General features: G+C 45.2%; 1 protein-coding gene across 3 annotated transcripts in view; it reads right to left on the bottom strand.

The window, feature by feature from the left end:
* STXBP1 (syntaxin binding protein 1) overlaps positions 1 to 26,853 on the bottom strand; it is a 75,064-nt gene that overhangs the window by 14,833 nt on the left and 33,378 nt on the right. For all 3 annotated transcript variants that reach the window (XM_019421065.2, XM_019421067.2, XM_019421066.2), the window contains exons 2-15: positions 23,143 to 23,192; positions 21,444 to 21,525; positions 16,585 to 16,661; positions 15,651 to 15,729; positions 14,355 to 14,458; positions 12,284 to 12,432; positions 9,780 to 9,864; positions 8,862 to 8,992; positions 7,663 to 7,770; positions 6,162 to 6,222; positions 4,731 to 4,796; positions 3,910 to 3,990; positions 1,625 to 1,763; positions 834 to 943 (exon numbers count right to left, since the gene is read on the bottom strand). In XM_019421065.2, coding sequence (XP_019276610.1) covers positions 834 to 943; positions 1,625 to 1,763; positions 3,910 to 3,990; positions 4,731 to 4,796; positions 6,162 to 6,222; positions 7,663 to 7,770; positions 8,862 to 8,992; positions 9,780 to 9,864; positions 12,284 to 12,432; positions 14,355 to 14,458; positions 15,651 to 15,729; positions 16,585 to 16,661; positions 21,444 to 21,525; positions 23,143 to 23,192 — 1,322 coding nt within the window. The remainder of the gene's footprint in view (positions 1 to 833; positions 944 to 1,624; positions 1,764 to 3,909; positions 3,991 to 4,730; positions 4,797 to 6,161; positions 6,223 to 7,662; positions 7,771 to 8,861; positions 8,993 to 9,779; positions 9,865 to 12,283; positions 12,433 to 14,354; positions 14,459 to 15,650; positions 15,730 to 16,584; positions 16,662 to 21,443; positions 21,526 to 23,142; positions 23,193 to 26,853) is intronic.

Genomic DNA, 26,853 nt, shown 5'->3' with positions numbered 1-26,853 from the left:
GGGTCAAACACAGAAGCTCCATTAAAAAAAAAAAAAATCCTGGTAGTTAAAAAAATTTTTTTGTTTTCGATTATAGGAGAAAAGGCAGCTTTGTGTAGGACTTGGTCTTTGCTTCTGCTTCAACAGTCTGGGGTGCATCGGTAAGCCATCTCCATTCCCATTTGGGTCCCTCTTGAACAAAGGTCAAAAAACACCAAACCACCCGTTACAGGTCTCAGGTCTGGGCTCTGGGACAAAGTTTCTGACTTTAAGATTCCAAAAGAAGCGCATTTGCAACTCTAGCTTAACAGCACTGCTGAGTGAGAGACTCCTCACAGGAAGCAGGTGCACGGGAAGGTTCCTAGCAGAGAGCTCCAAAGAGTGCTCGGGCCTCTTCCTCAAGTTCTGGAGTCCTCTGGCCCCCAGCCTCTTCTGGAGCGCACTGTATGGTCAGGCTTCCCTGCTCTGGCCTGGCTCAGTGACAAACCAAGTGGCAAACCCGCCTGATGCTAAGCGCTGTGCTCCCGCTCTCACAGAAGATGCTGGACCCAGGTATGCAAAGACACGGCCAGACTGACCTCAAGACATGGGGGGTGAAGCTGGCGTGGGCTGGGGCTGGCTCAGACACAGATTTAATGACTCTGTGCAACTCCTGGATGTGCACGTCTTGGTTCTGGGAGTTTCACTTCTATTTTACTACATCTATACCTTTATTCCTCTGATTTTATGTTTTCTCTTCCTCAATGTTTAGTGTATGTATCTTAAGCCACCTTAAGTAATTCAGGGGAGAACAGATAAGACATGCCAGCTTCCCTTCTGCCTCTCCCTCCCCACATGCAAGACTGGCCCCTTACGTCAGTGACGATGGGCACCCCCAGGTGTGCCATGTTGGTGATGATCTCGCTGTCCTCTGGGGGGATCTGGGCATGCTGGATCAGTTTATTCAGGTTCTCCTCAGTGATGCCTGAGAGAACAAAACCCCTGTCACCACACCCAGCCACTGCACATCACGCACTCAGAAGCAGAGCCAATCGCTTGAGGGGGGATGGTGCCCCTTCTCCTCCTCAGGATTAGTAGAAATGAGTCTTCACCGCATCAACTTTACTGGAAGATGAAGACAAAATCAGGATTTCCATTCCACCCAAGCCACTCTGCCCCAGGCTGTGACCTTCAGCAACTGCCCCATCATGGTCTATATTTCCATCCGTCTTCTGCTTCCCAGCCATTTCTGCCCACCCCTGCCCACATCAAAGTCAAGAGTCTCCGGGTCCATCTGCACAGTGGACGGTAACCCAACTGTGATGTGGGTAAAAATCAGTTATTTAAAGGTGGAGAGTACTAACGTGATGCAAGTTAAAGCACCTGGCGGACGAGCCCTCACAAACTGGCTTTGCTGTCAGTGGGCTCTCCCTGCCCCCACCCGTCCTCTTCCATAGACGCCTCACCTTTCTTAACCCTTGAATTCAATTCTAGTTCCGACTGATTTACCTTCATTTCCCCAAATGTCAAGAGCCCCTGGGAACTCCTTACTAAATAATACCCCTTTCCGTGTCTCCTAAACTTTCCTACTTTGTCCTCTCTCTCTCCCTCACTTCACTTGCCCAAGAGAGCACCTATCCCTTCTTCTCCAGCCCGCCGTTCCTACCGTTCTTCAAAAAGATGTAGAGAAGGATGATGCGGATTTTGTCATAAGTGCTGACATTTGCATCCAGCAGAATGGGGACGATGGCTCTCATAGGGTCCTTGATCTTCTCCCCTTCGGCATCCGTGCCCATGGCCAGGTCCTGCAGAAAACACACCATATTGGCCCCACTCCCGGTGACAGTCTGGACGGATGGTTAACAATTAGACGACTGTAGACCATAAATAGGATCGGTCGCTTCACTGGGGAAGGTCCTTTCTGCTCCCACAATGCACCATAATCTGCACTGGCGTCACTAGCACTACGTTCCGTGGCGCCAGTGAGAGCTGATGACAGCCCCGGGGTTCAATTTGCAAAAAACAGAAACCATCGTTGATTTTTTTGCCATCTTGTCTGAAAGTAGGCTGCTCCCTTCGGGTGAGTGTCCGTGCACCTGGGCCACGTCCTCAGGTCAAGCCTCCGTTCCGGTGGGGCCTCTAGAGGTACAGAGCTCTGCTGAGGGATCGGGGCCGAGTCAGTTGCACGTCCCGCACATGAAGAGCTTTGGCATCTTAAGGGGCGCCTGCCTAGCTAGACTCTCCCCATTGTGCTTCCCCTTGGCTCTGAAGGACATGCCTTTTGAGTTTTAACTACTCTGCATTTTTTAACCTGTTTTTAATTTTCCAACCCACTTTTTTTTTTTTTTTAATGTTTATTTTTCAAGGAGAGACAGAGGGTGAATGGCTCAGAGAGAGACGGTCAGAGAGAGAGGGAGCCACAGAATCCAAAGCAGGCTCCAGGCTCTGAGCTGTCAGCAGAGTTCAATGCAGGGCTCAAACGCACGAGCCGTAAGATCAGGACCTGAGCTGAAGTTGATACCCAACCAACTGAGCCACCCAAGCGCCCCTCCAACCACTTTTAAGATGAGTAGGAAAAAAAGGGCTGTAGAACCTGCAAACCCAACGCAGGCAGATGAAGGAGGAGAGAAGGGCTGGCCAAAGAAGGAAGAGGAGAGAGAGCAAAATGACAGCCCCGCTTCCCAACTCAGGCAAGAGTCAGATCGGCTGTCGACAGGCTGGAGAAGGCACATCATCAGCCTCAGCAAATCAACAACCATTCTACTCTGTTCTCAGAGACCAGAGGCTGCAACTCCCTTGGGAACCCACACAGGGCTCGCCTGAAGGTTCCCTTTTTCTCTAAGATCCCACGAGTCCATAACCATCAGGACCTTGAGGTTACCCAGGTCCGTCTGGGTCAAGGAAGGTGGGTGCCCCCAGGCCTTCTTACCTCTCAGAGCCACTGCCAGCCTCAACAGCCGTTTGTTTAGCCGGACCCAAATCTAATACTCTCTAAAGGTCAAATTAAACATAACCGGTTCAACAAATACCACGGAGCAATTCTGAAAAAAATGTACACTTCCAAGGATTCATCCCAACTTCACTTTTACTGATGTAGGGATAACCTGTTTTCTGGACAGTCAAGTTCTTTTGGAGAGGACCTTGCACCTGCCAAGATCAGCTGTGAGACTGATGGGTTTTTAGGGGGCCACTGCCCCTTAGAAGAGAGCCAAGAAATCAGGACAGGTCTGACAAACCTAAGCTGGCTCGTCACATCACACCGGACGGTGTAGATCTTAGCTTCACACCAAGGACTTGAGTTGTTCATTCCCGCTGAGGCTTCACATTCAAATGCCCTGCCTTCCCATGGAAGCAGACCCTAGCTGAGTGAAGTTCTCGCTTGGAGAACGGAGGGCCAGGATTAGTGACTCCACAAAACACTCCTGGAAACTATGGCAGCATTGTTATTTCCCTTTGCAGATGAGGAAAGCAAAGCAGAAACAGGCACATCAAACAAACCAGTGACAGAGACAGAGCTCAAACCGCAAACTGCTGACTTTCAGTCCTACTTATGATCAGGGAGGCTGTGGTGAGTTTCTGACATGCTACTACCCTAGTTTCTCTCATCTAGGTTTCCAAAACCGGTGTGGCCACCACAGGAGGAAAATACACTCGGAATATAAACCTCAGCCAGCCCTGTCAGTGTAGGGCTCAGAGTTCCAGACATCTCTCTTCAGACACTCCAGGGAGCCTGTGGAGAGTCAGACATGCAAAATCCAAACAGCACAGCATTCCAGACCAGTCTAATCCCTACCATTGAGAGCGGAAGTGCATTGGCTCCAGAGTTGAGACAACATGATCTAGTAGACTTCCCCATCTCTCTATCCTATGATTCTGCAGGATGTTCAAAGTCACATGTTAAAATTCAGCTGGGTCAACGGGGATGGCAGAAAGAGAAGGAAAAGGTCCTACCTGCTCCACTCGGCAGAGTTTATCCACGGTGCCTTGGTAATGCTTCATGCAGTCCTCGGCCAGGTGCAGGTGGGTTGAATACTAGGAAAAAGCAGAGTTTATTATCCAGAAATCACTCACGGATGCATGAAGCATAAATTGAGCACCTACTAGGTATAAACACTATGCAATGCACCAGGGAGTCTCCAGCCTCGTAAAGGAGGTAAAACATGCATTGAAGCAGAACACAAACATGGCAGAACATGCCAGAAAGTTCTGTGTCAGGAGAGGTAGGGGCAAACTGCATTCCAAAGGAGTCAAGCAGATGAAGGAATCCTATATGGGGGTAGGGTGGCATAATGGTTCCACAATGTGTCCACAGATCCTTTGTTACCCCTCCTTCTAGGAGGTGGAGCTTAATTCCCCTCTCCTTGAGCGTGGGCTGGATTCAGTGACTCGCTTCTAAAGGAGAGTATGGAGGACATGATGTAGGACACCCCAGGTCAGGACAGAAAAGGCACAGTGACTTCCTCCTGGCTCTCTCCCTCGGTCACTCACACTCGTGGAGTCCAGCTGCCATGCCGTAAGAATACTTAAGCAGCCCAGGGGAGAGGCCCGTGAGGTGAGGAATTGAAGGATAAAAAGAGAAAACAGACGAAGAGGAGAAAAGAAAGTCATAGGAAATAAGTTGTCGGTCCAGTCTTTCAGCTTTTCCTAATAAAACCAGAAGTTGATTAAAAACCTGTGATTTCAGTGGATCAGTTAGTGCAGTGGGGCTCTGAGAGGTCTTACTGAAGTTGATTATAGTCAAGGTTCAAATCAGTCATTTGGGATTGTCATACCTTGCTGAGCTCTTTCTGGTACTGGGGCATTTTCTTTAGCATCTGGGACAGGTCCCGCATGGTGGTCTACAAGGGAAAGGAAAACATATGGTCTCACTCTAATGGCCCTGACCTAAGAGGCTGTGCAAGGGTGGCAGGTCCAGGGCAGGACAGCAGCCAGCACCAGACTTCCCAAGTGCACGCTCGGAAACTCTCAAAATCAATCTGTTAAACCTGAGATCACTGTGGGTTTAGACTTCCAGGCCTCTGGCTCAAAAAATTATTGATTCAAATACCATGACTATCTTCTAGGTAGGGAACTGAACTCCGAGGTGTAGCAATTATGTTTTATTTATTGGACTAGAAAGTTACTGAGAGCATAATTCTTGCCAGGAAAGAGCAATTTTTCTTCTCCACACTGTTCTTCTGCATACTCAGCTCAAGCAGTCTTGAAACTGAGTTCACATTTCATCCCAGCAGAAGGGCTGCAGTTGTGTAGACAGGTAGAAAGAAGGAACAAGGTGGGAAAGGGCCGGGATGTGCATCCTGACAGGTCACAGGGGTCTGTTTACTTGGTAACCATGTGACTCACCTAAGCTCTCTCTATCCAACAAAAATTTGTTGAATTACTACTACATGCCAGGTTAGGTGCTGGAGATATAAGGACAAAAAACAAAAACAAACAAACAAACAAACAAGAAATTATTGTCTTTGTGGAGCTACCATGTAGCAGAGGAGTCATTCCGACTGAGAGGATTAGTGTTCTTCGAGGGAATCAGGAGTGTGGGTGCACAGTGGAGGGGTACCTCATTAGTCCAGGGAGGAGCAGGGAGGATTTCCCTGAGAAAACGATGCCTGAGCCAAAGTACCAGGACTTGACGAGGCAAGCCCCAGGCAAGGAACTCAGGCATTGATGGAGCAAGGCCGTGGGTGCCAGAGAGTGGGGGGCAGACCTGAGAGTCTGGGGGGCCTGACAGCCCAATGCTATAAGGTGTGTCTATGGGTGGGGCTGGATTCTGCTGGGAACAGAAAGTCACCAGATGGTTTTAAGCAAGGGAGTGACACAATCAGAGGTGCATTTCCCTTGACTAAGATGGCTAAGCTACCTCCGATGAACAGTCAGGATAAGGAAAGGACCAGGCAAGTTGAGTTCTAATTCCACCACAAGCTAAAAAAGGTTTCATGGTTCTTCTGGCTTAAGCTGACGCATGCTCTAAAACCATAAATATCAATCCTCAGAGTAACAAAATGAAGAGCTCTATAAACATCAAAAGACAGGGGCACCTGATGTCAATCCTGAATACAAAAACAAGACAAAACAGTATTAGATGAAGCAGGGACAATGACCCCCTGGCTCACTAATCTTGTGCCAAGGAAGCGCCCTGCCTGCCGGCTCCCAGAGGGAAGACCGGGATTAGCCTAAAGGGCACTGGAGCTCTAGGATGCATTTACCTTCTCTCCGGTATTCATTCTCTTGCTGGAAGAAAAATCTTTCAGAGAACGGGTGACTTCCCTGGAAGACAGAAGGAGGCAACTAAGTTTCACAGCAACACCAAGTCCTATACTAGTGGTGCAAGATTCTTCCTTTAGGAATACATGGTGACTTTTCCTGCCACTAAGGTATGTACTTACAGTGATTTTTGAAGAGGAGAGAGAGGGATACATTGTTGTCCTAATATTCTATTTTTTTAATGTTTATTTGAGAGAGGGAGAGAAAGAGCAAGAGGCAGAGAGAGAGGGAGACAGAGACTCCCAAGCAGGCTCCATGCTGTGAGCACGGAACCTGATGCAGGGCTCAATATCATGAACATAAGATGATGACCTGAGCCAAAAGCAAGAGTCGGATGCTTAGGCCACTGAGCAACCCAGGTGCCCCTTCTAACCAATATTCTCAACCAGGGTCTCCAGAGGAGGTGTACAGGATGATTCAAGAGAAGGAATTATTAGTACTTCTATTTATGTTTATTTTACTCCATCCTTTTCAAATTTGTGTTTTTGTATATACTGTAAAATATATATATATTAGAATAAACTAGTAAATTCATAAATAAACTCACATATTGGAAATGTGAATCAACATTTTCCTAAGGTTGAGTGATCCAAAAAGTTTGGGGACTACTTTTCTGAACTGAACTATCCAAGGCTGTCTTATTTTCTTGCTTCCTTGTGAATTTCCTAAGACTATCACCAACTCAGTGTAACAGCCAGAAAATATCTTTTTGCAAAAGTAGAATTGTTCTCGATAGCATAAAGGTCTTATAAAATAGTCTGTTGTTATGGGGCGCCTGGGTAGCTCAATAGGTTGAGCATCTGACTCTTGATTTTGGCTCAGGTCATGATCCCAGGGTTGTGGGATTGTGTCCGGCTCTGAGCTGAGCGTGGACTCTGCTTGAGATATTCTCTCTCTCTCTTTCTCTCTCTCTCTCATTAAAAACAACAACAACAACATTCAGGTGTTACAAACATTTTGAGAGCAAGGTACAGATTCAATATGTGCACACCAGCTCTTGCTTAGAAATTTTAGGTAAGACAAAAGGGGAAGAAGATTACACACTGGCTATATAAAAGAAAATCAAATTGATGTAGCAGAATCTGGGCGTTTCAATGGAAGGAATCGGCTTTAAATGTTCAGTGTTGATACAGCATTTCCTGAGAGCTACAGATGTTTTCTAAAAATCCTAAGAGCAACCTGAACACAGAATGGATTTTCTCACTCAGTGAAGTTGGCGTCACTCGAGCTGAGATCAGAAGGGAGTCATCATCACTGGTTAGCATGTTGGCAAATTCATCCACTGACCAGCTCTGTGCAAGTGCCCAGAACGTGCACATCAGCAACTGCCATCTGGGGAAAGGTTTCACCCTGTACTACGGAGTGAGCCCTGGAGCTGGGGCGGCAGGGGTGGCTGAGGTCTGGCTGAGGTCCCTGGGGAGGGATGGAGCAAAGGGATCTTACTGGGACACCTCCGCGATGTGCTTGTGGCGCAGCGCTATCCAGAGGTCATCATCCTCGTCCAGGAGCACTTCCTTCACCCGGGCCTCTCCAATGCCGCTAGTCTCGTACCTAGAGAGGATATGTCCCCCCAAAATGTATCCAATTCCCTCTGATTTGTAACAGATAAGAGCTTATAGTCCTCAGCAGACAGATGTCGCACGGAGGATTTTACCACAGGCCCCCGACCATCCGATGGGGCACGGTCCGTATCAGGTCTGCTGCATCAGCACTGACACGGTGCAGTCTCTCGGGAAGGCAGAGACCCAGAGTTCTAATCAAAGGCAATGGACTCGAAGCTGTTTTAAAATCTTCAGGGTTAGCTAGTACGTGCTCAAGTCAGGTTAAAGGTGGGTTCAGAACGACTCGTAAGGGAAAAGCAAAGATCACGTTTACTCCTCCCTGGGAAGGACTGGGATACCATCTGCAAATGTGCGGTACTTAAATTTTCAGTTTTAAAATCAGCTGCCTGCAACAGGTCCTCAGCCTATTTTTACGTGTGAAATCACGAACCTCTAAAGGAAAGCAAGAATTACAGGCACCAACGGGGAAGAAAACTGAGAATCAGTCATATTTTTAGAACCTTCATTTTGAAACCACTACCTTTATGATTAAAATATGTTATAAAATAAAGGATAAAATAAAAGACATGAAAATAATACAGTCTGTTTCCAAAAAAACAAATACTCGTTTTTAGAAATTAAGTTTCGGATGACTATTACCAAGAAAAATGTTTATTATAATGAAGAAAACAGCTCTTCTACAAATAAAGGTCAGTAAGAAACTTCTGGTGACATATTTTATCATCGTCATATTTCACGATCTATAATTAAGAAGCCTGAACCCTGAACAAGATATGCATCCGTTTGCACGCACAGACATAGACACACACGCGCACGCACACACACACGCGCACACCAACATATCAACACCTCCAAGCAGGCTCTGAGCTGAGGTGATGTGAGCCGTGAACTAAAGTTCTAAAGCTCTTGTTCCCCCACAAGGGGCACTAGTTCCTGGCTGCTAATGCCAAGTGGACTTGGGGAATCCACAGAAAAGCTTGCAGGCTTATTAGCAAGACTGGATCAACATACCCGCATTCCCTAGGATGAAAGAGGTGCGTTTGGTTTGTCTGCAAAGCCACGCTGGGTGTGTACACTTACTTGTATACGTCATTTTCAATGGGCAGCAGGTCGTAACTCATAGCCTGAAAGGTCAATTCATGAAGCACGGGAGAGCTGGGGTCAAAGCCGCGGTCCAGGATCAGGAGCTGGGAGCGCGCCTTGTCTGGGCCCTGGAAGGATGGACACAGGGGAAGACTTTCACAAGCCACCCATACAACTCCAGCCTCTCCCACTGGCGTGGCTGTCCCCCCCTGTAAAAGCAGCCCCAGGAAGTGAACCTCTGAGATAAAACCTACTAAAATAGCACTGACTAGTCCATTTGCTGCTTGACGAGAACACCAGTCCCACCATGCAAAAATCCAATGTGTCTATCTCATAACGAGCATCCTTTCAAGCAGGTCCAAAACTGTGGCTGGGCTCCAAGGTGAGCTTATGAAAGAGACTACCATCTGGGTTCGGCTACAAATAGGGTGACCCACCATCCGGTCGGCCTGGGACCAAGGGGGTTCCCAGGACCTGGGATTTGCAGCGATGGAACAGCTCTGTCTGGATTGCTGTGGTGGTTCTATGAATCTACACACGTGATATAATTGCACAGAACTGAACACACGTGCGAGCACGTGTACAAACTAGTGAAGTGGGATTAAGGGCTGGAGATGGTACCGGTGTTGATTTTCCGGTTTGGGTGCTGTACTACTGAGGGGTTCCCAGGACACAGGACCTTCAGTGCTAACACTGGAAAGTCCCAGCAAACAGAAAGGTTGGTCACCGCGGCTACGCTGAGCAAAATCTCTATCATCCTGCCCAAGGGCCTGAGCATCTCCCTGGAGGCCAATGTGCAGGAACAGTGGCACCAGGCACTTTCTGTGAGCAACAGAACCAAGCTGTCCCCAGGAATGCCATACAAACACTATGGTCAATCGGCGAGAGAACCACGTGGACCAAGTCCAGACTTACCTCGCCCATTGTTGGGTCATCGGCTTTGTAGGCGTCGAGCTTGTCCTGGATCAGCTGAGCCAGCAAAGCATTGTCCTTGTATTCCCTGACAAAGGAGGAGTGACATAGGGTGAACTGCCCGTGCACCCAACTGCTGGCACTGACTGCCTCAGGGAGGAAGGCCAAACAGTGCAAGGAGGGTCAAGGGAGACGAGCTTCACCTGAATTGTTCTTCTACACTGAGAATATAGTCACGTATTACGTATATAATTTCAAATGACAAATAAAATAAAAAGATTTGCTCAGTGCCTGGAACACAAATGATTTTCTAATTCCTTAAAAACAACAACAACAACAACAACAACAACAACAACAACAACAACAACTAGGGGTGTCCAGGTGGCTCAGTTGGTTAAGAGTCAGACTCTTTTTTTTTTTTTTATCTTTATTTATTTTTGAGACAGAGAGAGACAGAGTGAGAGCAGGGAAGGGACAGAGAGAGAGAGGGAGACACAGAATCTGAAGCAGGCTCCAGTCTCTGATCTGTCAGCACAGAACCTGATGCGGGGTCGAACTCACAAACCGTGAGATCATGACCTGAGCTGAAGCCCACCGCTTAACCAACTGAGCCACCCAGGCACCCCTAAGCGTCAGACTCTTGATTTCAGCTCACGCTGGGCTTCGTGCTGACAGAGTGGAGCCTCCTTGGGATTCTCTCTCCCTCTCTCTCTGCTCCTTCCCTACTCACTTGCTCACTCTCAAAATAAATAAACCTAAAAAAAACCCAACAACTATCTAGATGAAAACAGAAGTAATCTTTCCAACTGGCTTCAGAAAAATGACCACCTTTCAACAGAGGGTACCGGCCATCCACCATTTTCCCGTGATCAGCCTGTCCGAGCCTGACCCACCTGATTCTCTCACTTCCCACAATTCAAATTTCCTTTGATCTTGTTTTGTTTTGTTGCAGGGGATACATATTTTTTTAAGTTTATTTATTTTAAGAGAGAGAGAACACAGCAAGGGAGGGGCAGAGAGAGAGGGAGAGAGAGAATCCCAAGCAGGCTCTGCACTGTCAGCACAGAGCCCGACAAGGGGGGTCGAACCCACGAACTGTGAGATCATGACCTAAGCTGAAATCAAGAGTCTGGTGCTTAACTGACAGAGCCACCAGGCGCCTCTGCTGGCGAAGCCAGAAAGGTACAAGTGAGACCCTGTGGGCCTTTCCCCTTGGCCAGGCCTGACAGCACTTCCTGGGGCCCCTCCCGATTGTACAGAGTGTGGCTGCTGCCACCTGGCCAGGCGCAGCGCTAAAGCAGCTCTGTTCCCAGCCCCATTCCTCCCAAATGAACTCCAAGCTCCCCTTACCCTGTCAGAAGCTATGGCCTAGCCCCCCATTTCTGAACTTCCACAGGCTTTTGTCAGGAAACATCAAGAATAGAGGGAGGTATTCTTCCATGGCTGCACATTCCAGCAGACAAGGAGGCAGGCAGGACAGGGGGCCATGCTGATCCTCAGCACTGCCTGTTCAGGCCCCCCGCTCCTCCTACAGTGGCCACCCCTTCTGGGTCTCCTTGCCTGACTGCTGCTCTCACTCCCACAGCACTGCACTCGCTCCCCTGTGCAAATCCCCCAAAGGTTCCCAGGGAGAACCATTGACCGACACAATCCCAAACGTGGCATCCGGGGCCTCTAGGAGCGGCTTCATCTTGCCCCACTGCCCTACACAGACACTGTGCCAGACTGCCAACCCTCCTCAAACTCATCCTTTGTTTTCCCAACTCCAAATATTTGCGCATCCCAATGGCAAGAGCCAACTGTCTACACAAAATGCCCTGTACTCCTCATTGGTCTATTGGAATCTGAACCTGCCCTTCAAGATCTAGCCTAAATGTCACCTCTGGTCTCTCAGCTCGAAGGGCTCTCCCCACTTGGGATGCCCTAGCCCTCAGCTTATACTGCCCTCAAGCACTGGTCTTACAGGGCCGTAGTTTGGGTGTGCACAGCTTACACACACACGTGTTGGTAAGCATGCTACCTACCCTTCCAGATCAGGGCTCCTAAGGACAGGGACTGTGGCTTCAGGATAAGTACACAGCAGGTAAGTAATACGTGAATGACTTTATAGAATCTGGGGAATATGTCCTTTGGAGAACTGTCCTTGTATTTTATCTTACTCTGGGACACCTTCTGCAAAGATAGTGTTTGTTTTTAAAGGTTGGAAAGAGCTAAAAAAAAACAAAAACAAAAAAAAACCCACAGGAAACCTGGGTTGTGGTTACACAGGGGTTCAAATTTAGCTATTAAGTAACTGAATATATATATTTCATGACCTTTTCTGTATGCACTATATTTCACGATAAAATTTAGAGAATATCAAAAACGTTGGAAGAATTATAAATGCAAGAACACTCAAATCTTAACCCTCTTAGGACAACTGCCAGAGGAATCTCAAGGCAAAAGGAAGCTCCTCGCCCAGTGGACACACGAGAGGCCACTGAAGGCAGACTGGCCCGCTGCCTTACCCCCGATACCGCACAGCCGGGTACTCCTTCAGGGTGGCACACAGCGTCGCAATCTGCTCTGCCAGGCGCTCCAGTATTGGGTTCTTCATCTGAGCCTTGTGGGGACTATAGAAGCTCTGGAAAGAGTCAGCAGAGTCCAAGGAATACACCTGAAAAGGAAAAGAAATAAGGGAAAAAAAAAATATATATATATATATACACACACATATATATATATATATATATCATGTTAGCGTGCAAAATGGTGAGCTCTCGGGAGTTTTCTCCAACCTTGGTAGTGAGTCTGTAGAACATGTTTTCATTTATTCTACAAATATGTGCTGGGTGTCTGCTGCAGACCAGGCACTGTGCTAAACACTTGGGAACTATCGGTGACCAAAACATGACTGTCCTCGAGGAGTTTGCAATCTTACAGGAGAAGGCACACAATAAACAATAAACATAATGACAAGTAAATTACATGATATGTGAGAAACTGGTAAGTGTGTGAGAACACAACTCAGCAGGGGAAGAAGTCCTGGGGGACTGGACAGGGAGGACACCAGGCCTCCTTGAAAAGGTGATGTAGGAGCAAGGGCTTAAAGGAGGTGAGGACCAGTAGGGGGCTTTCACATGGAAGGAACGGCTAATGCCAAGGCTCTGCGGCAGGCATGTCCCCAGACTGTCTGATGAACCATGAGGCCAGAAGAACAGGAGAGGAGGGTAGTGTAAGCCCTCATAGGCCATTGTAAGTTTTTATAAAGTAAGGGGCAAGCTGGAAATTATCTGTGACTGTGGGCAAATAAAGATTTTTATGGATTTAATAATTTCCTATCCTTATAATAAATATGTTGTATTTTTCTTCTTATTCTAGAAGTTTAACATCTCCTCTTAAATTACCTAGCTCATCAGCTATCAGTGTTTTCTCAAAGTCTCACTTATATAAACTACCCTGATCTTCTACAAAACCTGAGGTTAAAAACAAATTTATCACTTTTTAAAAATACATGAAATGTAATATTGGTTGAATACACTCTCTGTGTGAGCCCAATCCAGGTGGGCTCACACAGAGAAAAAAAATTCCTGCCTTCAAGCTAGGAACAGGCTTTATGTCAAGCGCTAAGGGAAAGACACTGTCTTTAAACGTTCATGCTATACTGGGGCGCCTGGGTGGCTCAGTCGGTTAAGAGACCAATTCTTGATCTCGGCTCTCACAGCTTGTGAGTCTGAGTCCCCGTGTCCGGCTCTGCACTGACAGCACAGAGCCTGCGTGGGATTCCCTCTTCCTCTCTCTGACCCAGTCCCCGCCGCCCATCAAAATAAATAAACTTAAAAAAAAGTTCACACTGAATGTTTTCCATCCCTCCTTACTTAAGAGTAGGTCCCTCTCCGGTGTCTAGAAGCTGATCTATAAAGACGCAATACGCCAGTCATCTTTCACCGTTTGCAAAACGCCTAGGAGTCCTGTCATTTTTGCTTCTTGTTTGCCGGGAGAAGACACGTTAAGCAATCTTGCAAAACTAACATAAAAATTCTGTATACTCTCTCACAATCAGCTTCACCTTTTCTAGCTTAACAATCTTCCCAAGGGGAGAGGTTTGTGGCGGCGCTCTGGCATCTGAAGTGTTAACAGCCAATGACGAAGGCTACCATCTGCTCCTCCGGCAGAGTGTGAGCGGAGGTTATCTCTGCAAAAACCAGTCTCCTGTGCAGCAGATGGGTGTTGTCTGACCCCTTCCCCTGCTCTCCTTCCCTGCTCATTTTGGACTGGCTACCTTTTGCTTATTCAAGGAGTCAGCCAGCAGGAGTGAACGCTGCGAGCAAGGATGAAATGCATGCAAAGAAAGGTGTGAGGGCTGAAAAAAAAAAAATCAGAAATAACCCGAGAGTAAGATGAGGGCATCGGGCAGACCCCTGAGGAACTCTGCTTCCTTTCCATCAGCATCCACTTACGCACGTCATTCGGCAATTCTGAATACACAATCTTCCTCCCCACCTCTCCTCACTACACACACCCCTCTGAGGATTTGCCAGGGTTCCTGATTGAGCAGCGAGGATCCAGATTTTCCATGCACACCCCACTCAGCCTCACCTGGGACTCATAGGGGAGAAATGCAATGTTGATTTCCGTCAGAGTCTTGATGACTTTGGCTGCTCGTGATTTCACCAGCTCATTAAACAGGGCATCTGGACAAGCTGCAAGAATATGACAAAAGACAGCAGGCTTTCCTGTCCGCTTGCTGCTTCATTTCAGCAGTTGCACACGTCTGGTGGGGTTTTTATTTTATTAGGATTTCAAGAAGGCAACTGGAACATTTGTCCCATCCTAAGATATCCACTAACTATAAGGTATAAAGGGAATGTAAAGCCACCTAAAAGGCCCTCCACATATAACAGAGAAACAAATGGCAATAAGATTGAGATTTGAGAGCTAATAAACTACTTTCTGATATCAGGGAAAGGAAAAAAAAAAACCCCATAAGAGATTAAGAAGGGGATAAGAAAAGGGCCTATGATACGAACAGACACCACACATCTGACATGTTAATGAAAAATACAAGGAAGAAAATTGAAACCGGCGGGAAAGGCAGTACAGGCAGTTCTCCTGGACCCTTGAAGGAACTCAGCCGCACACGAGACCCACCTGTGGGGAAACCAGGACTGCCAAGGGCTCTTCCGAGCCAAACATATGGCTTCGGATTCCCAGAAATGCTTTTTTGGTTTATTATTACTAATGTCACGTTCCTGCTCTGTTTTTCACCCGAATTCAGATAGTAAACAATTATTCTTCGTAAGAACCCTTCCTCCTTTTCTCAGTGGCGAGTTCTGTGGGACTTTCCCTAAAGAGAGGAACGGAGGGCGCACTGTTGTTGCTGAACTCATGAGCTAGCCAGCTCGGCCACCCCTCCCTCTCTTTGCTATTAACAAAGAGTGACCAAGACGCTTCTGCATGAGGCTCCCTGTGCAAAAAACCTCCACAAAGTATGAAAACGAATCCCAGGATGATGACGCAGGTTCTGTCTGCTACGATCACCACTGGATTGGACTATCTTTGTAGCTGAAAACCTGATGGAAATACACTACAGTTTACGGTGATATCTGGAAGTCTATACAGTGAAACATCAAAGCTAGCATTGGACATTTCTTCTCAGCACTCAGCCCTCTAGTCCTTAGAAGAGGTGCTATTTTTCATCAGGAAGGACGGCATGACTGAGTAGGTTTGTATTTGCGTGTGTTTATTTTTATCTCTTAGGCAATGTATCTTCTGAAGAGAAAATAAAAGATCAGGAGAAACGTGGCAAGAACCATTTCTTCCCTATTGACCAGCCTTGCTGTGCAGAGACGCTAACCAGGAAGGACAGGGGTGGGAACTGCCAGCCCTACTTACAGTCAGTGAAGAAGACGTGAGCAGCCCGGTACTTAGCGGTCGGTGGGTCCTTAAAGTCACTGATGAGAGAGTGGACAGACTGTAGAGGGGGGAGAAAAGGAAGGAACTGAATCCAATTCTGCCAGCAAATGTGGACCTATATCTGAACTGGGCTAAATCCAAGCTGCCTGGACAAAACAGCAGGGGATTTTTTTAATGTAGAATTCATGTTTGGCCATAACAGAATTCTGAAGCCTTAAAAGTAGGACTGTTTCAGAGTTTAGATGAACAAAATCCTCCTTAGCTCATTCCAGAAGACCACATCAGTTCTTTGGAGCCACTATAACTTGGGTTCCTGAGAAGATATTCACAAAAGAGGAAAGTGGTCAAAAACCTTCCAGGAAACTCACATTGATGAAGTGCTGGCAATTTAGTTGCATCTGCAAAAACTCAGCTGTAAGCCAGTTTTCAAAAGTGAAAAGAAAGGAATGGAAAACTGGCAGGAATTTATACAGATTAAGAGACCTAAGGCAACTATCAAACAAAAGCAAGGAGGTGAATCTTGTCTGGACACCGGTTTGAACCAATCCCCCCTAAAATGACAAGACAGGTCAATTTTGCCATAACCTGGATACTGACAAAACAGACCCAAAATTATAGAATGCCAGAGTTGCGGAGGTGAGTCACTACTCAGACACAGAGGGTCTCCTCCCCGGAGAGGGTGTGCGTGAGGGGGAAACTGGAGAGACCCGGACCCAGCCTTCTGGACAGCAGCTGTGTTTGAGAGAGCTTAATGCACCCCGACTGCACACTGTACCCCTCCTTCCGTGTCTGTGGACTGCACGCTTAATCAGAGCAGTGTGTTAAATGCGCGCTTAACCTAGAAATGTCAGATGCTCTGCACCAAGCCAGCACGTGCAACCTTAGCCAAAGCTCTCCTGGGGGCGGGACTTACCTTCTCAGACGGAGTGATGAGATACACAGCCTCCAGGCTGGGCAGCGGCTCTCTGCGCTTGTTGATGTCTTCCACAACTAGACAACAAACAGCAGCCCAGTCAGTAAGAAAACATAAGTGGTGACCATAAAACTAGAAACAATCTAGACAGGCCACCTTCAGACTGCTGCAGGTAAAAAACTATGGGGTGTGGGGTGGGAATCATTTGCCCCTTCCCTGCAGGGACCACATTCCACGGTCTCACAAGGCTCGAGATGTTAGAAAACCTGGAATTTTATCACACTAAGTATCTCCCATTTCAGTTTAAGTAATGTCTTTGATCTCTTGATTAAAAATCGAAAATCCTTGGGGCGCCTGGGTGGCTCAGTAGTCGGTTAAGCGTCCAACTTCAGCTCAGGTCATGATCTCGTGATCTGTGAGTTTGAGTACTGCATTAGGCTCTGTGCTGACAGCTCAGGGCCTGGAGCCTGCTCCAGAGTCTGTGTCTCCTTCCCTCTCTGTCCCTCCCCTGCTCGTGCTGTGTCTCTTTCTGTCTCTCAAAAATGAATAAATGTTTGGGGTGCCTGGATGGCTTAGTCGGTTAAGTGACCTGACTTCGGTTCAGGTCATGATCTCACTGCTTGTGAGTTTGAGCCCTGCATCAGGATCTGGGCCAACAGCTCAGAGCCTGGAGCCCACCTCGATTCTATGTCTCCCTCTCTCACTGCCCCTCCCCCGCTCATTCTCTCTCTCCCTCTCTCTCAAATAAACATAAAAAAATTCATTAAAAAAATGAATAAATGTTAAATTTTTTTTTTAATTAAAAAAATTTTTTAGGGGGTGCCTGGGTGGTTCAGTTGGTTAAGCCTCTGACTTCAGCTCAGGCCATGATCTCACAGTTTGTGGGTTCAAGCCCGCTTCAGGCTCTGTGCTGGTAGCTCAGAACCTGGAGCCTGCTTTGGATTCTGTGTCTCCCTCTCTCTCTCTGCCCTTCCCTGACTTGTGCTCTCTCTCAAAAATAAATAAACATTAAAAAAATTTTTTTTTAATTTTTAATGGAAAATCCTACCTCATTCTGCCTCTTCATTTTTTTTTCTCATCTGTCCTAAATAATCCCAATTCCTTTAGAATTTCCAGGTTGAGTTTATCAACAATTAGGTAGCTTCCATCATTTTCTTTTGTATATCGCATGAAGATATTCTAAACATGCCGTCTACATACTACTGTGCTTCTCAAAGGTTAAATATTATATTTTGTTAAACCATGGGCATTTGGTTTGTTTCTTTTATTTATGTCAGCTACTTCACCTGGAAAGAAGGGCTTCTGGGATAATCCTCATCTTACCAGCCACCTGATAAAGCTTAAGACGTGCCACCTCACTGTACTGTCTTCCAGCGAAGAGAGAACAGCACAATCACTTGGTGCTATCTTCCCATGCAGATGGTTTAAGCAAATAAAAGCATCACTGTAGGATGATACCTTGTAACATTTATAAAGACTTTTCAAATATTGTGATCATCCAAAGATATCTGAACATCCAAATAATGTCCAAATGCCAAAATCCTTCAACCATCGACTTTACCAGTGGCTGTAGACTTCTGAATTTCATAGGCCCATAATACTTCACCCCCAGACCTTTTGGGGGTTCAGTGTAGGATTGCTAACTTTTCAATTCTGCCAAGTAAGGACCTTTTTTAGAACCCACGTTTGAGGGTAGGGAAAAGTCTGTGTGCAGTAGGGAGAGAGCTGAACCCTCATCTACCACAGGAAGCCAACAGATAACATCCACCATCGATGAATCCAAAGATAACAGTGTATGTAGGTTTCTGTCTAGAAATATCAAAAGAATAACCAGAAGAAAGAGTAGACCCTGAGGGAGAAGAGAGTGGGGCAGGGTGCTGCTGCTTGTTCATCAGAAGCTCCTTAGCTCCATTTGGCTCTTTCTCCCCTTAACTTTTGCTTCGGTAGAGAAAAAAATAGCTTTAAAAATTCAATGAAGAAAATAACTTTGGGGTGCCTCGGTGGCTCAATTAGTTAAGCATCTCACTTTGGCTCAGGTCATGATCTTGTGTGAGTTCAAGCCCTGCATCGGGCTCTGTGCTGACAGCTCAGAGCCTAGAGCCTGCTTCGGATTCTGCCTCCCTCTCCCTCTGCCCCTCCCTCTCTTGTGCTATGTCTCTGTCTCTCAAAAATAAATAAACATTAAAAAATTTTTTTTAAAAATAGCTTTGCAAGCTCAAAACAGGGGCAATGCCTGGTCTTAGATCACTGAATGACAAAAAGTCACATTAAAAGCTATGTATTCTCATTTATAGGACTATGTTTCTGATGACAGATTACCTGGATTTGGAAAAAGTTTTTAAAAATGAAGGACTCACAAGGTGTGATTATACCTCCCCAAATTATTACATTATGTATGCATATGTATATATTTCACTTACATTTAATCAATAAGAAAGTCCACAATACATTATTACCATAATTTCACAATTTGAAAATATTTTAACACCAAACAATAGGAACAACACAATCTTAGAATAAAGGACAAACCTTTGAATGAAATTCATTTAGCTTAACGAAATCTCAACCCTTTTAGTTTTTCCTCCCGTAATTGTGATTTGGTAATAATTTTGACAAAGACCAGCAACAGTCTGTGTTTTTTTCCTAGGAAAAAAACTAGGAAATGCATTGAAACAGATGTATTATTAAAACAGGTGTGTTCCATCCAACACTTTTTTTTTTTTTTTAACAGGAAAAACAAGTTAACTTCCTTGTTTGAAACAATAGCTCAGAAGAGAATGCTTTTCAATCAATGCTGTTTCAAAGATTAAAACCATGATCCCTCTTGGGGTGCCTCGGTGGCTCAGTCAGTTAAGCGTCCGACTCTAGCTCAGGTCATGATCTCGCAGTTCGTGGGTTCGAGCCCTGCATCGGGCTCTGTCCAGCTCAGAGCCTGGAGCCTGCTTCAGATTCTGTGTCTCCCTCTCTCTCTGCCCCTGCCCTGTTTACGCTCTATCTCTCTCTCTCTCCTTCAAAACTAAGTAAACATTAGGGGCGCCCGGGTGGCTCAGTCGGTTGGGCGTCCGACTTCCGCTCAGGTCATGATCTCGCAGCTCATGAGTTTGAGCCCCACGTTGGGCTCTGTGCTGACAGCTCGGAGCCTGGAGCCTGCTTTAGATTCTGTGTCTCCCTCTCTCTGCCCCTCCCCCACTCTTTTTCTCTCTCTGTCTCAAAAATAAACATTAAATAAATAAATAAATAAATAAATAAACATTTAAAAAAAAAATTTTAAAGCCTATTTGTTGTGAAACTGTAACACACATTCCAAAGAGTGAATAAAACATAAACATACAAATAATTACAGGCACCTCCGTGGGTTAAGTAACCCACTCTGTGGGTGAGGTACCTGGGTGCCTCAGTGGGTTAAGTAACGGACTCTTGATTTCGGCTAAGGTCATGATCTCGTGGTTAGTGGCTTCGAGCCCCGAATCGGGCTCCATGCTGACAGTGCTGAAACTGTTTGGAATTCTCTTTCTCCCTCTCTCTCTGCCCCTCCGGTGCACTCTGTCTCTCTCTCTCAACATAAATAAGCCAACTTAAAACAAAAAAAAGTAAAGGCCTGCATAAGCGTCACCTCAGTTAGGAAACAGAACGGGCCGGCACTCACAGAAATGCACTTGCTACGTGCTCACTCCCCTCCTTCCAAAGGGAAGCACCATCCTGACTTGGATGTGACCATGTCTCTTCATGGTTTTGCCACATACACTGCATTTCAAAACAGCATAGCTTAGTTCTGCCTAGTTTTGAACTTTATATAAATTGAAGCACACTGTAAATATTGTTTCTTTCGCTCAACATTACTTACTAGATCTATGCATGTGCTTGTGAGTAGTCAGAGTTCATTCATTCTCGTTGCTATACAGTATTCTGCTATGCGACTATACCATAACTTATTTAACCATCCTACTCTTCACGGGTGTTTTAGTTGCTTCCAATCTGGGGCTATGTTAACAATGCTCTGTGAGGGGCGCCTGGGTGGCTCGGTCGGTTGAGCGTCCGACTTCGGCTCAGGTCACGATCTCACGGTCCGTGGGTTCGAGCCCCGCGTCAGGCTCTGTGCTCACAGCTCAGAGCCCGAAGCCTGTTTCAGATTCTGTGTCTCCCTGTCTCTGTGACCCTCCCCCGTTCATGCTCTGTCTCTCTCTGTCTCAAAAATAATAAAAACGTTAAAAAAAATTTTAAAAAAACAAAAAACAAAACAAAACACAATGCTCTGTGAACATCCGTGCACGTGCATTCTGGGCACACAAGCCTGAGGTTGTCGAGGACACACGTCTAACCATCTGGCTTGCAGAGCACACACACTTCAATTCTACTGGACACTGTCTGTGTTTTTCAAAGTAACTGCATCAGTGGACACCCCGTCATATAGGAGTTCCTATCTTTCTACATCTCATCTGTCACTTGGCATTATCAGAATTTTAATATTCCAATCTGATGAGTGTATAGCAAGATCTCATTCTGGTTTCAACCAACTAATGTGGGCGGGCAATTTCGCACGTATTTATTGGCCGTTTGGATTTCTTCTGTTAGGTGCCTGTTTGGGTCTTTCGTGCGTTGTTTCCATTGGTGGCCTGCCTTTTCCCCCCTTGATTCAACCTTCCTTCCGGATATTTCATGATCATCTAGTACTGCATCCGTGCTGGGAATTTAGTGATGAACCAGAAAGCCCTGGGTCTCTCTCAAGAATTTGCAGTCTTACCACGCATGTTGTTGGAAGAATCTGAAGTCAAGTGAGATAACAACAAACGGGGAGGAGGAAAGCTTGCCGCAAGGAGAAGGCCTGACCGTCACTCAAGGACAGAGAGAGCTGCACTCACTTGTTATCCCCTCGGTCATGATGTCTGTCATCTTACAGCAGGAGGACAACATCCTCATGCTCAGCTGATCGACCACCAGCACCTGGAAGCAGAAAGAACAGCTTACAGCCTACATGGGACCTGTCACGATTCTCTCATCAGCTTACGACGTCACACTTCAAAAAGCGCCCCAGAAATACAGAATATTAAGTTATAAATATTTCTGATGGGCCAGAAGTTTGCTGAGATACATGCTAGCTTTTATCTCCCACACCACACCCAGACCTAACCTTCTAGGAGTTAGAGTTTGTTCTCGGTAACTTGACTTAATTGTATCAACTTAAAAAAATTAAGGTTTTTCCATGATAAAGAAAATGACTACTCATAGAAAAGCAAGAAAGCAAGCAAGAAAGACTGACTCATCTACAGCACCCACACTCAGAGAAACCTGTATTGGAGATTATTTTTTTACAAGGAGAAGGAACACCCGTGCTACATAAATGGCATGGAAGGGGAGGCCTTTGTCGTCAACATCATTAGGATGTACCGGCAGGGGTGCGGTCTGGGAGCATACTCTACCTCAGTCCACACTGGGAGAACGAGAACATACCAGGCTTGGTCTAAAAGCTTCATCCCTGCAATTCGTCAGCTAACTTCCCATCTCCATTCAGCCCACAGTTGAAAGAAGAAGCTGGGATCTAAAATAAGGCTACTTCTCTTCCTCTTTAATGACACAAACTGAGGTAACAGGAGCCAGACACAATGTGGAGCGGAAAGCTCTAAGAACCAATTCGTTTTTACTTTATGAGTCAACTTTCTCAAGATCAAAGTTCACCAGTCCGTAAATCTATTCCTGATGGGAAGGGTAAGAGAGAAAGAGGACATGTATAAAGAGTTCCTGCCACATGGCCTCCACCCTGGGTGATAAGGATGAGATGTGCTGGCTAAAACAGAATCTCACAGGGCTGAAGAGGACACCAAAATCCTTCTGTACCAAGCAGCTCTGTCATTCCTGGACCGAGTGAACTTGAAAATGTGTGGGCTCCTGACTGTGGGACAACTTAGGGGCAAGAATGATTGGCATAAATCCTCCAAAGACACACAGGGGAATTCAAGTAAAACTGCATGTTCCCCTGGCCAGTATAATGCCCAATCTCAGACAACCAAGGGACTTTCAGAATGGAGCACAGCATACCTTCCCACTTGAATCACCCACTCCGGTAACTGAGGATGTAATCAATCTGACTGGCTTAAGCATTTGCCTCCAGCGTTTCTCTCACTGTTCTATGAATAAACAAGCTTCCTTTTTTGGTCTTCTGTAGTTACAGATAAATGGTTGGACCAGTTGCCTGGGCTCCATGGAGATGCTTCAGGGCCACCAGAGGGGCTTCCTTCTTTCTCACCCATAGCAAGTAGAATAATTTCACCTTCTTCTGCTTTATAGAAGGGGTGCTGGGTTAAGATTTTGTTTGAATAAAAGAGCTCCACTGGTAAGTGTCCCACCAGGTGATCTTTAAGAGAAGCTTATGGCCAGATTTCTTAACCAGGACTACATAATAACGAGGCACAGTGGATCACCTTTTTCTGTACTCTCTGGACACAGCAAAGTCTTTGATTTCCTACTTATATACCTTTCCTCCAACTCCACTTTCTTAAACTTTCACCATTCTTCTATTTTCACATGAATGTCAAGGCCATTAATTGTGCTTCCTCTACTTACCTTCCACTCCCCCTTCTTCTTTACCTTCTTTATCACATCATGCATGATCTCTAAAAAAGGAGAGAGGGAAAAAAACAAAGTAAGGAAGGAAGCAGGGAAGGAGGGAGGAAAACTTAAAGTAATGTCAAGGACTTTCAACAACTGCCTATTATGTTAGACTAGGTCATTTCTCCCCAGCAGGCTTTGTTTTCTTTGTCATGCAATTCAACCAATCTGCTTACTGAGCCATAATCAAATTACCACAAACTGTTCCTGTTCCTTTATTCTTAATTTTTTTTTTTTTTCTTAAGTAAGCTCAAGGCCCAACATGGGGCTGGAATTCACGACTCTGAGATCAAGAGTCACATGCTCTACTGACTGAGCCAGTCAGGCACCTGTCTTCCTGTTTCTTTAATTTGGCAGTTCTCAAACTTTTTGGTTTCAGGACTTTACACTCTTAAAAATTTAGGACTCCAAAGAGTGTTTGTTAGGTAAATATCAATAGATGTTTACCACATTAGAAATTAAACTGAGGGGCACCTGGGTGGCTTAGTTGGTTAAGCATCTGACTCTTAGTTATGGCTCAAATCATGATCTCGAGTTTCATGGGTTCAAGCCTGACACTGGACTCTGCGCTGACAATGCGGAGCCTGCTTGGGATTCTCTCTCTCTCCACCCCTCTCCCACTTGTACTCTCTAAGAAATAAACTTAAAAAAAAAAAAAAAAATTAAGCTGAGAAATTTTTTAAGTATCCACTAATTCATTTAAAATAACAAGAGGGGTGGGGTGCCTGGGTGGCTCGTAATCATCCAACTTGGGGATTCAAGTCATGATCTCATGGCTCATGAGTTCGAGCCTCGCATTGGACTCTGTGCTGACAGCTCAGAGCCTGGAGCCTGCTTCGAATTCTGTGTCTCCCTCTCTCTCTGGCCCTCCCCTGCTCATGCTCTGTCTCTCTTTCAAAAGTAAATAAACATTAAAAAATAAAATAAAATAAAATATGGGGCGCCTGGGTGGCTCAGTTGGTTAAGCGTCCAACTTCAGCTCATGTTGTGATCTCACAGTTTGTGAATTTGAGCCCTGCGTCGGGCTCTGTGCTAACGGCTTGGAGCCTGGAGCCTGCTTCAGATCCTGTGTCTCCTTCTCTCTCTGCCCCTCCCCGACTTGTGCTCTGTCTCTGTCTCTCAAAAACAAATAAATGTAAAAAAAAAATAAAAATAATAAAATAAAATAACAAAAGGGGTGCCTGGCTGGCTCAGTATGTAGAGCATGCTGACTCCTGATCTCCAGGTCATGAGTTCAAGCCCCATGTTGGGTATAGAGCTTACTTTAAACAAACAAACAAAACCATTATATGTTAACGGAGATAGCATTTTAATTAAATGTAACTAGACTGTCTAAAATAAAACAATTTTTAGTGAGAATATTGGTGGGGTTTTTTTGTTTTTTTTTTTTTTTTTACATTTTCACAATTCTCTTTAATGTCTGGCTTCCTAAAAAAACAACTGGGTTCTCCTACCTGCTTCTGCAATCTGTTATGGAGCATACAGCATATGGAAAACTACTGTATACTTGCGAGAGAGTAAGAGGGAAGGCAAATAACATCTTAGTCTTATTATGAAGACAGCTTTGCTCCAGGACTCCCCACCGGATCTCAGGTTTGAGAACCACTGCCTTAAATGAAGTAGTTAAGAGGCTATGACAATCCCTCAGGCCATATGGGCCTCCCCTCAAGCTCCAAAAACAGATGTGAAAGGCAGTTGTGATGACTTTCTAACCCTGAGTACATCCGTGGGATGCCCCCAACCAAAATCACCATTTTGATAAGCCACAGTTCCTATAAATGCCACACCACACACAGGTCTACCCAGCCATGGAGTCTTCACAGCAAATACCACTTTCGCCATTCTTCCTAAATCCAGGTAATACACAGGCCTGGAAGGACTCAAAGGTGAGCAGTTGTCACCAACAAGCATGTTTCAAACATTTAGGTCATTCTCTAGAGCACAATGGTTCTGAATTCTGCTTTTTATGATCTTCAATAGTCTGATTTATCATAAAAGTTTCCTAAAATTTTTAAAAACTTTTTACTTGATTATAAAAAGCCACACACAAAAATGAACTATTGGGACCTCATTAAAACAAAAAGCTTCTGCACAGCAAAAGAAACAATCAGCAAAACTAAAAGGCAACTGATGGAATGGGAGAAGACATTTGCAAACGACATACCAGATAAAGGGTTAGTATCCAAAATCTATAAAGAACTTATCAAACTCAACACCCAAAAAACAAATAACCCAGTGAAGAAATGGGCAAAAGACATGAACAGACACTTCTCCAAAGAAGACATCCAGGTGGTCAACTGACACATGAAAAAATACTCAACATCACTCATCATCAGGGAAATACAAATCAAAACCACAATGAGATACCACCTGACACCTGTCAGAATGGCAAACATTAACAACTCAGGCAACAACAATGTTGGTGAGGATGTGGAGAAAGAGGATCTCTTCTGCACTGCTGGTGGGAATGCAAACCGGTGCAGCCACTCTGGAAAACAGTATGGAGGCTCCTCAAAAAATTAAAAATAGAACTACCCTATGACCTAGCAATTGCACTACTAAGTATTTATCCAAGGGATACAGGGATGCTGTTTCGAAGGGGCACATGCACCCCAATGTTTATAGCAGCACTATTGACAATAGCCAAAGTATGGAAAGAGCCCGAATGTCCACTGATGGATGAATGGATAAACAAGATGTGGTATATGGGGCACCTGGGTGGCTCAGTCAGTTGAGCATCTGACTTCGGCTCAGGTCATGATCTCGTGGTTCACGAGATCGAGCCCTGTGTTGGGCTCTGTGCTGACAGCTTGGAGCCTGGAGCCTGCTTTGGATTCTGTGTCTTCCTCTCTCTCTGCCCCTTCCCTGCTCATGCTCTGTCTCTCTCAAAAATAAATAAACATTAAAAAAAAAAAGAATATGTGGTATATATATATATATATATATATATATATATATATATACACATACATATATATATTCAAAGGACTACTAGCAATCAAAAAGAATGAAATCTTGCCATTTGCAACTACTACACAGATGGAACTAGAGGGTATTACACTAAGCGAAATTAGTCAGAGAAAGACAAATATCCTATGATTTCACTCATATGAGGACTTTAAGAGACAAAACAGATGAACATAAGGGAAGGGAAGCAAAAAATAAAAACAGGGAGGGGGACAAAACATAAGAGACTCTTAAATATAGAGAACAAACAGAAGGTTGCTGGAGAGGTTATGGGAGGCGGGATGGGCTAAATGGGTAAAGGGCATTAAGGAATCTACTCCTGAAATCATTGTTGCACTATATGCTAACTTGGATGCAAATTAAAAAATACATTTAAAAAAGAAAAATTAAAAAAGAAAAAAAAGCCACACACAGCAGTAAGCATGGAAAACACAAAAAAGTATAAAGAAAAAAATATCATGTATTACTTGTGCACATAAAAAAAACAAGAAAAAGAAAAATCACCTGTAATCTTGCCAACTTGAAGTACATAATTAGCATTTTAGTTTATTTCCTGCTAGCTTTTTCTATGCACCTCAACATAGTTAAGATCATGCTGTATAATTTTGTATTATGCTTTTTTCATGAATAAGCTCATTGCCCCATACTAATAGAAATGTTTCCTGATTTTAAATGCCTGCATAATAGTCCCTAGTTTAG

The sequence above is a fragment of the Panthera pardus genome, unplaced genomic scaffold (assembly GCF_024362965.1).
Source record: "Panthera pardus isolate Hobbes unplaced genomic scaffold, ASM2436296v1 HiC_scaffold_20, whole genome shotgun sequence".
Lineage (NCBI taxonomy): Eukaryota > Metazoa > Chordata > Mammalia > Carnivora > Felidae > Panthera > Panthera pardus.
Note: the sequence above shows the minus strand (reverse complement) of the source record. Positions and strands in the feature narration are given on the sequence as shown.